Raw genomic sequence first — 13229 nt, 5'->3', positions numbered from 1 at the left:
AGTATTGAGACGTCTGGTGATTCAAAGATACCGTGGCTCCATTGAGAGTGGCTCTACCTCACCACACTCCAAGCCAAAGCTGAGAATGGGGACGCCATGTGCAGTTTCATGGTCCCCGGTGGTGATGAGTTGTTTCGAGGGCGCTCGCCAGTCCGCCCTAAAGACACCATAATTAGCTTTTCCATCAGGCATTCAGGTGTATCTGCATGGCTCAGGGGGAGGCGGCCATTGTTTCCTGACAAGTGGACTTCTCCGTTTCCCCCTCTCACTTTCTCTATTCTGGATGGTATGTGGTGCGGTGATTAGAGGTGAGAGCCATATCGGTCGCTGGGAATTCACTAATGCAAACTGCAAACTACTGTATATTCGCTATTCACAGCCCATGCCCACACAGTAATAAGATAGCTGGCCGACTGACAAGCAGCAGTGGAGTGGAATGTGGAGAGTGGAGAGAGATGGATGAAAGACAAGGCAAATGGCAGCCTTTGTGTTTACGTGCGAGTGTGTATGGCTCGCTATAACCGTGCAGCTGTGCATCCAGACGCATTGTCCAAAAAAAATTGCATCTCATTATTTCTTCCCCCGTTTAGTATTCAGCAAGTTTAATAACTTGGTCGTTCCCTTTCTGGCCATTAATTCCGTGATGTGATAACGCTGAAGGATGCGCCGCTCGGAGAGAAAGGATTTTTACCAAAGCACGCTTCTGAATTGCACCTTATTTGTCATGTGTCTTTATACTGTATAATTTCAGCTACCAAATTAATTCGGAGCTGAGCTCCCAGTGTCAGACAGGAGAATGGAGGGAGCTAAATGAGTAGATATTCTAGCCAAAGAGAGGGGCGAGTGTCATTCCAGGTTAATTAAATCCCAGCTTTGAGGCGTGAACACAGACCTCTTTCGGGATGATGATGATGAAAAAAACGAAAGAAGAAGAACTCTTATTTCATCTCGTGTGTCACCGGTACGATCATAAGTCTGATTATTGTCCCACATCTCTCAGCTGCGCAGCTGCGTCGAGCACATGTTTGTTCATAAACACGCACTTCTTGGGCTCGTTACGCACGTCGTGATTGACAGGTGACTCACCATTTCCATTGTTCAGATCGCTTTGTTTGCAAAGGTAGCGTGTGCAGATCGGCTCCGACAACGAGGAGAATTTATCTCCTTTCTTCGTCGAAATCATCGTATATCTCTCACTCTTAACAGAGGATGTAGCAGACTGTGCTTTGTACCAAACAAGTGTTTACTATGCCTCACAGGCTCTGTTATTGCTAAGGCGACAGTATAGAGGGCGGCTCTCTTGTCCCCCACCACTCCTCAACCCACCCATAATCATGATGTTCCACATTATGGTGCCTGTTTGGCTCTCAGTGTTCTCTTTTTAGTGGCGTTCTCGATAGGAGATTAACAACGCAGCGGTGTTGGTTATCCCTCCTAAAGCTGTAGAATAAGTTGCTAGCCTCCCGCTGATTTTCACTCTCAGCAACCCCTCATGGTGCCTCATTAAGATGCAGAGAAACGAGCGCCTCCGACCCAACGCTACAGTAAGGCCAGGCTTAAACGAGGCGCCGCTACACCACAACTCGCACTGTACAGCGGCCTTTAACAGCACAACGGGTTGCTCCACGCATGTTTCCTCAGTGGGCTTTTTTTCCTAGTGTTTCTTTCCAGAGATGAAGACAAGCATGGGTGCGAGTGGGTGGGTGGGTGGGTGTATTTTTTTCTTTTCCTTGGACGTTGTGTGAGAGAAGGGCGTTTTGGAGGATTTGGAGATAAGCAGTTGTTCTCTCAATGAGCAGCATTTGAAGGTCAACTCCTCTCCGACTAGGACGTTAGCGAGAAGCCAAAGAATTTTTATTTCAATATGATTTAATGCACTGACGGTGTTTCTGTTTTCAGCCTCTGTTAGAAGCTTTTCGGCCTCTCTCCATTGAAGTTCTAGAGCTGCAGTGTAAATTTGCCAAAGTCAAACACAGTCAAGCAAGTGTTTCCTCATAATGATCCGTGTTTCTGATCTCATCGCTAGCTCTGTTACCCACGAGCATGCACATTCCTTGGTACACTATCCAATATGTGAGCTACCTGTTCTGCTTCCTGTTTTTAGAGCCGTACTTTGCTTCGATTCTGCTGAAACGTTTGTACAAACCTTTACTTCTCTGTCATTTTAATGAACATTGTTTCTTAAGACTGACCGGCAAGTGTCGTGTTCTACAATCTGCACTTTTCAGCGTTTGTTTCGTTTTTTGCTTTTCCTGTTGCATTGCTTTTTTTTTTCTGCACATGTATGTTCGAAAATGAGAGAGAAAAGAAAAAACTCTAAACCCAAATGTGGCATTGTCTGTTTCTTTTTCTTGTTCTACAGAGATGTTGAAGGAGTTGAACCAACAGCGCAGAGCGAAAGAGTTTACAGACCTGAAAATTATTGTTGAAGGCAAAGAGTTTGAAGTCCACCAAAATGTTCTAGCTTCCTGCAGCTTGTATTTCAAGGACCTGGTGAAAAGGTTTGCCTTCGCTTCCCCACCCCCCTTACCTTCCACCTTTCCCCCCTTTTCCCACCAGCTGTTGATCCAATCTGTTTTTTTTTTCATAGGGCGCATTTGTGTCGCTTTTTTTCCCTTCCCCTCTCTCTCTTGCAGGTGTGTGAAGACTTTGGTTCCTAGCACAGGGCCAGCAGCCATTCCTTCCTCTTCCCACTCAAATGAATGTATATAAAAGTGGAGGGAAAAAACAAAAGTCCCCCCCACACACACACACACACTCGTCATTACCTTTCCTCCCCATGTAGGGCAATTTAACCACATTTCCATTTTAACGAGCAGTGAAAATGTTCCATGACTGGGAATGTTTTAAAACTCACCAAAGGGCCAAAACAGAAACAAAACTCCACGTTGGGTGGCCGCACTGTGAGCAGAGGGATCGTTGCCTCCCATGCTACTATATTTTTCCGTTTCTGATTTCTTGAGTATTTTCAGAACAGCCTTTTCATATGCTAATACACCTTGGTTAGAGTGATATAAAAGACATTTCGGAGTCATAAAGGACGAGACAAAAAGCACATCTAAGACCACCACTTTCACAGGTTAACACCATCCTTCACTAATGTATTCATTTGATTTTGATCCAAGTATTCCCCCAGTGTTACGCCCTTCATACCGCATACTTTTTTTGTTTTTGATTCCGGCTTCACGGGGCTGTTTTCGTTTCGCCGCTCGGCATACTTGTGCATGTGTGTCGTCGGTGTGAGAGTGCGTCAGGTGCAGACCGCTTTAATCTCTCTGTATGTGTTTGCGCATGCATGTAGGTATGTATGACTGTGTAAAGTTTGATAGCACAAGCATCTGCATTGTTTTCCTGGAGAGGTAATACCATGAATCCCTAATGTCCTTACTTCAAATCCTTGCAGGTGCTTTCGGCATAATTGAGAGTCCCCTGGACCCAAAGTTACTTTGCCACCTTGATGTTGTTTTGAGTGTGTGTTTGTGTGTGTGTGTGTGTGTTCTTGCTCGCATGGCTAGGGATGAAGCGCTCAACAAAGACAAGCGGTCGCGAGCGATAGCTAGAAAGCCTTAGAGAGGTTTGCCATTTTGCCCCGCAGTCATGCTGCCTCCACAGCGAGCCCATCAGAGAGCACAGAAGCTGCTTATCTGCTGCCGCGGCCTCCTTGCTCACCACCGATACACTTGTTCCTCCTGAATGAGGATGGAGTGAGGAAGACCAGAGAGAGACCAGAGGTAGAAAAGCAACAGAGCCACGTCTGCGCCAGCACTACTCATCTCCATGACAGCCACACATCCCATGAATAAAATACAGACACAGTCTGCCTTTGACCTTGACAATAGCAGAGAAGCTTCCTGAGAGACCGGAGTGACTTTGGATAGAACTGAAGCCCCCATGCTGGTCAACCTGTCTATCAGATTGTCTCGTCGGCGGCTCTTATCTGGGACGTAGCAGATCATTTATGCACTAAGACAGGGGCCCTGAAAGACACCCAGGGCTCCCAGAGGAGCAGGCTGGATTCCACCAAGCTCATCTTTATGCCTGCTGCTGCCTGCTTTGTCTGATTTTTCTTTTTTAATTTGACAGTTTAATAGAGTAAGTTCTCATTAATTGGTTAATTAATTGTAAAACTACTTTGATTTATTGTCATAACGCTGTCATTTTTCATGAGATAATGTCTAAAATAGAAATTCTCTCATTTGACTTGAGACTGAAGAATATCTAATGAATTTGTTACACTAATTGTTCATTTTGGAAGACGTCTTTGCTTTGATGTAATGAAGTCATGATCAGCAGCGCTACGTGAACATGACGCCGCAGCTTCGCTGAGGCCGTCTTTGATTTTATAAGACACGTGGCACCTTGGTTTTATGGAAATGCGAATCGGCAGGCAGCGGGAAGTTGACAGGAAGGGGAGAGAAAGCGAGCACAGACAAGAAAATGAAAAGTGAAAAGAGCATACAGAGATTTATTTTATTTTTTTTATACTTGGCTTTGAGGCGTTCGCAGCAAGCTCGGACAGAGAAGAGCAAAGAGACCCAAAGGCCCGTTTGTCACCGAGTTACAGCCTCCCGTGTGTCGCTCGGGTCACTTTCTTTCACTGGGCCGGGATTATGCTGATGCCGCACGTGGCTCGGTACTGTCCACGTCTTTATGAGGTCAAACGAAGATGGGAGAGAGAGAAAGAGGCTTCTTTGATGCCGTGTACCCCAACCTTCCTCGCTGAACTCATTCACCACGGCTCAGATTCCTGCCTCCTGTCATAAACCACCTTTGTGTATGGGTGTGTTTGAAATTGTGAATCCGTACGTACTCAAATGGACTTGACATAAAGCGTGCTGCTGAAGTTTTATCGTGTGTGTGTGTGTGCGCATGCGTAGGATTCAAGGACATAATATCCAGGCACGCTGTATTAGTCAGACTAGTAGAGATGTAATACTGTAGGGTGAGGGAGTGCACATCACACTTTTTTTTTTGGCCCACCCACACACACGCACACACGCACACACGCACAGACACCAACCCAATGACTTATTTACAAAATTAAAGCGTCTCTTGGCACCGTGTCAGTGTTTAGCAGTGTGGTTTGCAGGCTCCACAGCAATTTGAAACGGTACTGAAAATGTCACAAAAAAAGAGAAAACCACACATTATCCACCTAAGTGGACTACAAATACACTGATTAGTCTTCATTTCTATGGGATCAGAACGATGCCACCTTGAAACGAAACCGAAAAAAATATTGAAACCGAAAAAAAATATTGTCATTGAAATAAATGTACTCAAAAATCTTGTATTGAAACCGAAAAAAAAAAATTGATAGTGAAAAACAATTAATTGAAACTGTAATTCTTTTGTTTTCGCTTACAATTTTTTTTTTCGGTTTCAAACCATTTTTCGGTTTCAATCCATTTTTTTTCGGTTTCAAACCATTTTTCAGTTTCAATCCATTTTTCGGTTTCAAACCATTTTTCGGTTTCAAACCATTTTTCAGTTTCAATCTGCTGGCACTGTTTTGGCATCCGGGTGCGCGCTGGGAGGGGGGCGGGGATTCCGGCCCGCATATATTTGCATACATTATAGAGGCCACTAGTGCTGACCAAGCTGCCATCTTTCTCTCTTTCAATGGCTGCTTCAATTTCAGCTTGACCCTCCAAACCGCAAGTAAGTAATCATTTTTTGTCATCTTTCCTTGCTGTCCCACTGGACTGGACATTAGTTTAGTTTTTTTTAGCTACATCTGGTGAAGTTGTGGTAAAGTGCTGGTATTAGCCTATTTGTCGTAGCAAGCTAGCCTGAAGCTAATATTTGCTATATTTAGGTACACCCGTGTCTCCTTAGGAGTTGGAGGCCGGTGTTTTAGGAACGGCACAAGATCTCATCAACAGGCAGTGTTGGGCAGTAACGCAATACATGCACCGGCGTTACGTATTTAAAATACAAAATATGAGTAAATGTATCCATTACTGTTCAATAGGTGATATTGAGAACACAGTTAGTTTGTTGAAATAAATGGATTACATGGCGGTATTTTCCTTTTTCATATGTTAGGCTATGGTCTCTCTATTTTTGGTAATTCCACGCCGGTGGAAACCCAAACAAAATGATTTAATATGAAGGCAATAGCAGAGTGTTAAAGGCATCGCCCTAAACAATGTAGCCTCATGGGCAGTGTAGTCTGTGCTGCAGGGAGAACGGACTGCCATACCCGTTATGTGTCTGTGAGCGAGGGAGGGAGAAAAAGGAAAAGTATGAGCTGTCACTGAGCAGAAACGGGAGCTGGAAGCATGTAAATATAATAATAACCACTGCAGCCAAAAAGAGTGCCCGATGAGCCCAGCTGTAAGAAAGCTGTTAAGACTGGACTGTACACTGTGTTCCTGTTTTCCTCCGAAACAATAAGCAGCCTTTCAACGCCTCTCTCTCGCTAGCAAAGTTGACCCAGACAACAAAGTAAAGCTAGTTTTCAGCTACGAGCCCGACATGATGTATTAGCCAGAGGTCCCTTTACTACGGTTCGGAGCCGCTGACCTGTTTTATATATGCACTGAATAGTTTTCTACACGAGATCGCTGCAAAAAGTGCAGCCTTACCTAATGTCCACCTACTGTTACTCATTTATATTAAGATTTTAACATCTAGTTGGTATTGGTATGGCGAGTAGCCTTCAGTAAGAGTAATAAATCACACAGCAATAGTACATTCATGTAGTTGTAAAGTATTCAGAATACATTACTTCTATAATCTTTGGTGGAATACATTTTAAAATTAACCTTCCCAACACTGTCAACAGGTTAGCACCTCATACCACAGTGCACCAAAAGCAGTCTCATGAGCGCTGGAAAGGACAAGCCCAGAGCCCAAAACAGACAGTGCAGGAGATGACAAGGTTAGTAATTGTATGGTGAAAATTATACTTCTAGTTATCTTGATTGGCAAAAGAAAAGTAAATACAAAATCTGCTTCTCACATATAGGGCATTTCCAAGATTTTTTTTTTTCAAAACTAATTCAATTTCTTTCATTACAACTGTCCTGTGCCAGATGTTCTGTTGCCCCACAGTGAGAGGCATCATTTCAGAAACACCAGGAAGACAAACTCATCGCCGGGATCAAGCAGGGCTCGTGATCTTCACCAGCAGCTCCCTCACAAGAAGGATAAACCCAGCATTTCATGAACACTGATGGAGACCTTTGCTTTGTGTAATGTTAGAAGTACTCAGATAATCCTCAGAGGCTCTGGACTTTTACATAATATCATAGCTTTAAGTCCTGTAGAAAGTTAAATATATGTTGTGCTCTCTGGTTACTCTGGTATGAATGACTCTGAACTACTTTATGATAAATAACACACTATTGTCAAAAAACAGTGAAAGAATTCCTGATCAAGTTTTTAGTTCAAATACAAGTAACAACCTTTGACTTTAATCAGGTTTTATTTAATTGTGTCAGAGAAAACATCATGTGCCCTTCATGTAGCTGAGTACATTCAGTGTTTAAAACAGAAGTTGTGCAGGTCTGAGATCAGCAGTTTTCTGAAACACCAAACTGAGGTACTGTTAATGCTGATGTATAGTGACACAGTTACATGAGTGATTAATCCTTTTGACTTTGTCTTTAAATTTATCAATAAAACAGCTGCAGCTTTCACTGACAGCACATGTGGTACTTTAACCTTTGTACTGTTTTCTTCAGTTAATTTTGGAGTTACTACAAAGATCGAAGATATAAGATCTGTCTGCTGTCACTGGGTGGTGCTGAGGTCTGAATCTGAGGACGGCTCCTGTAATCACAAACAGAACAGAATCATCACAAACTGAAATATAAAGATTATCTCTCAAATCTGAAATAGAGCTGATCCTTCTGTCCTCACACACTCGGGATCTGAAGTTGTCCAGTCCTACAGTTCTGCCGACAGCTGTTTATTTTTTATTTGTTTTAAAGGCCTTATATACTAACACATTTTCTAATATCATGTTTACCTTTGAGTTGTTGATGCTTTATAAATGGACATCTGCAAAGATGAGATGATGGAGCAGGGTTCAGTCTGCTGCTGCATCCTGGTCACAACATACAGAGGTGTTATCAGCTCAGTATTGAACAAGAAATATTAATGTTTCAAATTATTTGTCCTAAAGGATGCAAGCTGTACAGAGTACTGCACATGTGACTTTGTGAACATAATTCATTAAAAATAATTAGGACAGTTTTTTAACCTGAATATTTGTAACAAGCTGAGTAAAAAAAAATGCTAAAAAAATAATCAGAGGAAAAATGTAACATTTTAACTTAAGCTGACAAGCGGAAGTAGCTGGTTTCAGTACATAAGTATAGGGCTTTGCTATTTAATTCGTAGCTATTGACTAATGAGGGGTTACTGAAGTTCCAGGTTTTTAAAAGTTGGCGTTAATGTCGTTCCACATGTGGAAAGCGACAGAAAACATGCTGCTGTTTGCACATATTTAATAATCAGCTCTGCACAGGAGCAGAAGCAGAGTCCAGCCTGTTGCTCTTACAGTATAATACTCATATAAAAGTACAGTAACCGTGGTTAGTCACTGAGCAGCCTGGTGCGTTTCTCTTGATTTCTTTAGTCAGGGTAAATTCATTCACCTGCACGGGTTAGCTAAACGAACTTTACAAAACAAGTTTCCCCAACAGCCAAGTGCTCATCTTAGCTAGCTAGGTCCGTAGCTAAATTACGGATTAGTTTACAAACACATTTAACTTACCAAAAATAGTGCGGTGGGGTCTCAGGTCCTCCTGTCCGGTAGTCCAATTTACTGAAGAAGAATTTACCTCAGGCTGTCACTTTGAAATAGTCGGTAATGTAAACGCTGGACCTCTCAGCATCTGCCATTCCCGAACAGACACGTGCAAGTTTGTCCGTGACCGCAGCCGCGTCGTCAGTGTTTTCTCCAGTCATTGGTCAGCATTATAATATATGCAAATACATGCGGGTCGGAATCCCCGCCCCCCCAGCGCGCCCCCGGACGCCAAAACAGTGCCAGCGGAGTGAAACTGAAAAATGGATTGAAACCGAAAAGTGGATTGAAACCGAAAAATGGTTTGAAACCGAAAAAAAATGGATTGAAACCGAAAAAAAATGGTTTGAAACCGAAAAATGGTTTGAAACCGAAAAAAAAATGGTTTGAAACTGAAAAAAAAAATTGTAAGTGAAAACAAAAAAATTACAGTTTCAATTAATTGTTTTTCACTATCAAATTTTTTTTTCGGTTTCAATACAAGATTTTTCAGTACATTTATTTCAGTTACAATATTTTTTTTCGGTTTCAATATTTTTTTCGGTTTCGTTTCAAGGTGGCATCGTTCTGATTCCATACATTTCAAATTCTCTTTTCAGCAGAATCCTAAAAAGTCTTTATTTCCTCTTCGCAGCGTGCTGCTCCACTGCCCACCCTCACCCAAGCAAATCAGCCTCCCGTGCCCACCCCACCTTACCTGGAGGATGTAATGCCACTTGGAAGTGTGAGCACACGCTTGCCCTCGCCTCCCCCCTTCCAAAAACCCATTACGTTACCCTTTTAAAGGGCCAATGCACCTAGCGAGGAGGCAGATCATCTCTAGTAATTCCATTTTACCCCACGGGATTTTCCAATAAGTGTGCTCGCAGGCGTTTAATTTATGGCCACTGCATCCCAGCACCACACTAATGTTAAAAATAAAAAAATAAATATTAAAAAAAGCTCCAGAATCAGCCCTGATACATGTTTTGGTGCCATCTGCTTCCCTGCTCTTCTTCTGTCAGTGTTGACCCATGAGGTTTTTTGTGCCACTCAGAGCACTCCGACTGAGATGGTAGGGGGTTATTTTAAAGCCCATTACTGTGTGGACGCTGTGTGAACTCTGCAGCTCGGTGTGCACGGTTTAGCCCTCCGCAGCACCATTCAGTCAGACGGGGAGGCAGGTTACTGTAATACCCCATTTTTATTTTGTTTCTTTAAATATTTCGTACGGCATCTACGCGAGTAAAGGTTTTTTTTTTCTTTAGTCTTGGGTATTGATTCGATAAATCGTTACTTTTTAATGTTGCTTTCTTTTTATGTGACATATGTAACCAAAAACCAAATTAAACACACACGATTGCATTCAGGCTTTTTCACCTTATGTTCATTCAAATAATTCAGAGAGCATGTCAGCAGTTTTTATTGGACCTACTTCTTTTTTTTTCTCTTGGCAGAAAGTAGTTCCAATGAAAAATGTACAACAATGGAGTCTTTAGAGTCTGACATTCTTGGAATAATTGTTACTTTGTGACCGCTGACAGTATGAAAGATGGACATAGGTACCGTGACATGCCCTTTTTAAAGCTTTGAGATGAGCTGACTCCATCTTTTTAAGACCAGCGGGTGGAGCTGACTGTGCAAGTGCACACTCATTGGCTGACGTCTCGTCAAATCTCGTTTCTGACACTTAGAATGACCCAAATTTACAAAATGGACTTAACGGTTTATTCACTATGGCTAAATTGAGAGACTGAGTCCATAAACACACCACAAAAGTCTTTATAGAAGTCAAGTTCGAGGGATGTTTTCTCGTTGACCTCTATTGGACTGGAAGTCTCTTTTCAACCACACTGATCGCCCCCTGGTGGCCTTTGAAAAGACTGCAGGTTTGAGTTGCTTAGACGTTGGCTTCATTTTTCGGACCTGGAAGCTACATTATCTTTTATAGTGTGAACGTTTGTGAGTTTTTAGCACTGTCCAAATTATAGGTTTAATTCTAACTTCTCGAAATGGAAAGTGAAATTATGGAATTGAGATATTTTAAAAACGGTGAGACCCTGCTGAAGTCTTTATGCCAAAACTTTTATAAAATTGTAAATGTAATCTTAAGCTCTGCCATAGCGGCACTGTCAGAGATTCTTTTTGTCATCTTCAAGTCAAGTTTTTTTATACCAAGAGTCCTGTCAATCTGGTGTCTACATTTAGGTTTTTGTGTGTTTTTTCTTTTTCTCGAGTTGATGGCCCCTTTGTTCACACTTGGATGCACGTGTGAGCTTTCATATTCTCCACCTGTCACCGTGTCCTTTTTGTCCTTCAGACGATCTAACACATATATGACTTGTTCCTTCCAAGTGTTATAATCCATACCAGAAAAACCAGCAGTCCCAACGCCGACTCAGCCACGGCGTTCTGTTTATTTTTACAATTTTAGTCCTGATTTATGTTGTGACAACACGTAAATACGGGCCATTTTTAGCCAAGACACTTTAGGTTGAGGTTCTGAGTAAGCTTCTGTGTTAACATGTCTTGGTAGTGCATATACTCCCACAGAATAAATGATCTTGTAAGAACAAGCTAAATGTGTTCCTTGTAAATGGGCTTTTTTTAGGCTGAAAGATGTATTAGAAATTGTGTGCGTGTGTGTGTGCGTGTGTGTTTTCCTGTTTCCCTCCCGCCTCTCCGCCTCTGCTCACCACCATTTTGACACTCTCTGCTGATTTTTTTTTTAACTTCCTCTTGAATAAGTGCTACATTTTTCATAAACAAATTTCTTTGCTGGAGTGTGTGTCTGCGTGCGCGCGCCCATCTCCCCCCTCCTTCCTTCCCCACCTCTTCTTGCCCCGTCTCTCCTCTTCTGTCTCTCCTGTCCTCCCTGCCTCCCTTCCTCTCTCACTATTCAAATTCAAGTCTGCAATCAAACGCGGCATAAATATCCACCTCTTTTTAAGAAGCTCCCGGAAAAGTCATTTCCATAACATAAGTGCTCAGACAAAAACAAACTGCCACTCGAGCTGGTTCCTATTGCACTAATTGACCAGGTTGATGAGCATGCTCTTCTTTTATTTTTAGCTCTTTCCCACCCCTCTCTTTCTTCCCCGCCTCCATCCATCACTTTAACCCTGAACAACCCTCCCCTTTCCCATCTTTCCGTCTTACTACCTGCCCCCCACCCGCCCCCCTCCAACTGCAGGCCTTTGTGCAGGAAAAAAAAACGCAGGGGGGGGGGGAATAACACTATGTGGCTTTTTGCTTTGCAGGAGGAAAAAGAGTAACTGCCTTGGTTTTTCCAGCCAATGTCCATCCAGGGACAAATGCCATTGTCTTTTCTTTTATTTGGATGTCCTTCTCCCCCCCACCCCACCCCACCCCACCCCCACCTTTCACCTCCTGAGTGCGCTTGAAAATGACAACTAATGTCTCAGTTCATACACCACAGGCTACTGGTGATTATTACGCCGGGGACAGAGGCTCTGTTTAGGTGTGACGGTGTATTTATTTATTTTTTTTCCGGGGGTGGGCGGGGCTATCTCTTATTTAAAAGAGCAAGGCACAGTCATGGAACAACCCAAACTCTCCCCCTCAGAAGGATGGCTGCTGGCTCCCCTGTGGAAGAACCGTCTCACCCTGCCTCCCTTTCCTTCTTTTTTTAAATTTTTTTTTCTGCTTCCCCGCCATCGCACCCACCCACCCACCCCCACCTCCCCCCCTCCATCCTTCCAATCTCTCATCTCCACTCCATCCATTCTATCTGTCTCGTGTAGTTTGTTTTCGCTGTCTCCGTCTCACTAAACGCTGACTGTTTGTCATGATTTCTAATCCAACCAACTGACTTCTACACACAAAAAAAAAGGAGAAGAAGAAGAAGGCGGAGGGGAAAAAAGGGATCAGACAGACACAGAAGCAGACAGAGCGTTATCACAGCGCTACCATGACTGGCAGAAGCAAACAGCCTCCATCCATCTTAATGCTGGCTACTTTTCATATTGTTGATGTCCATATCCGCTGGGAGCGAGACACAGCAGTGGGGGGCACGCGTTCTGCGGGGCTTTGATTCCATTTATTTTGCCCTTGAGTGGATTATTGTTTCACATGGGACATTAAACATGGGTGGTGAGGTGTTATTTAATGCTCTCATACCTCCCCGAGGGGATCCTGCATGCGAACTAATCTCGAATTTGATCCCGATGAAGTCACAACGTGGCCCAGTTCCCAAAACGGCCCTCGTTGTTCCCCCTCTCTCTTTCTCTCCAGCACTGCATTACAAAGGGATATCATATTCTATTTAATTTGTCCATCTAAGCTCTCGCCCAGCGCCTGCAACGTCAGTCGGAGTAGACGCGCACACGCAGGCAGCGGCGTGACTCGTAAACTGCGCACTCGCGCTTTAACCAGCTGACTTTCCCATTCCATCATGTCCGTGTGTAACGCCATCTCTCTCCATTTTTCACTCTCTCACAGCTCACACGTGCCCTGCCATGTATGCATG

General features: G+C 43.3%; 1 protein-coding gene and 2 long non-coding RNA genes across 8 annotated transcripts in view; 2 read left to right on the top strand and 1 right to left on the bottom strand.

Annotated features, from left to right (window-relative positions):
* The window catches only part of klhl29 (kelch-like family member 29), a 293874-nt gene that overhangs the window by 184469 nt on the left and 96176 nt on the right, over positions 1-13229 (top strand). For all 6 annotated transcript variants that reach the window (XM_085133527.1, XM_085133528.1, XM_085133526.1 and 3 more), the window contains one exon: positions 2363-2501. In XM_085133527.1, coding sequence (XP_084989653.1) covers positions 2363-2501 — 139 coding nt within the window. The remainder of the gene's footprint in view (positions 1-2362; positions 2502-13229) is intronic.
* LOC146501334 (uncharacterized) lies at positions 2508-8057 on the top strand. Its single transcript, XR_014869499.1, has 2 exons — positions 2508-6886; positions 7041-8057. It is a non-coding gene; the product is annotated as an uncharacterized LOC146501334 (long non-coding RNA).
* LOC146501333 (uncharacterized) lies at positions 5391-9350 on the bottom strand. Its single transcript, XR_014869500.1, has 2 exons — positions 8729-9350; positions 5391-8056 (listed from the first exon to the last, which is right to left on the bottom strand). It is a non-coding gene; the product is annotated as an uncharacterized LOC146501333 (long non-coding RNA).

Source organism: Neolamprologus multifasciatus, chromosome 15 (genome assembly GCF_963576455.1).
Source record: "Neolamprologus multifasciatus chromosome 15, fNeoMul1.2, whole genome shotgun sequence".
Lineage (NCBI taxonomy): Eukaryota > Metazoa > Chordata > Actinopteri > Cichliformes > Cichlidae > Neolamprologus > Neolamprologus multifasciatus.
The sequence above is the reverse complement of the archived record's forward strand: the minus strand, read 5'-3'. Positions and strand labels throughout refer to the sequence as shown.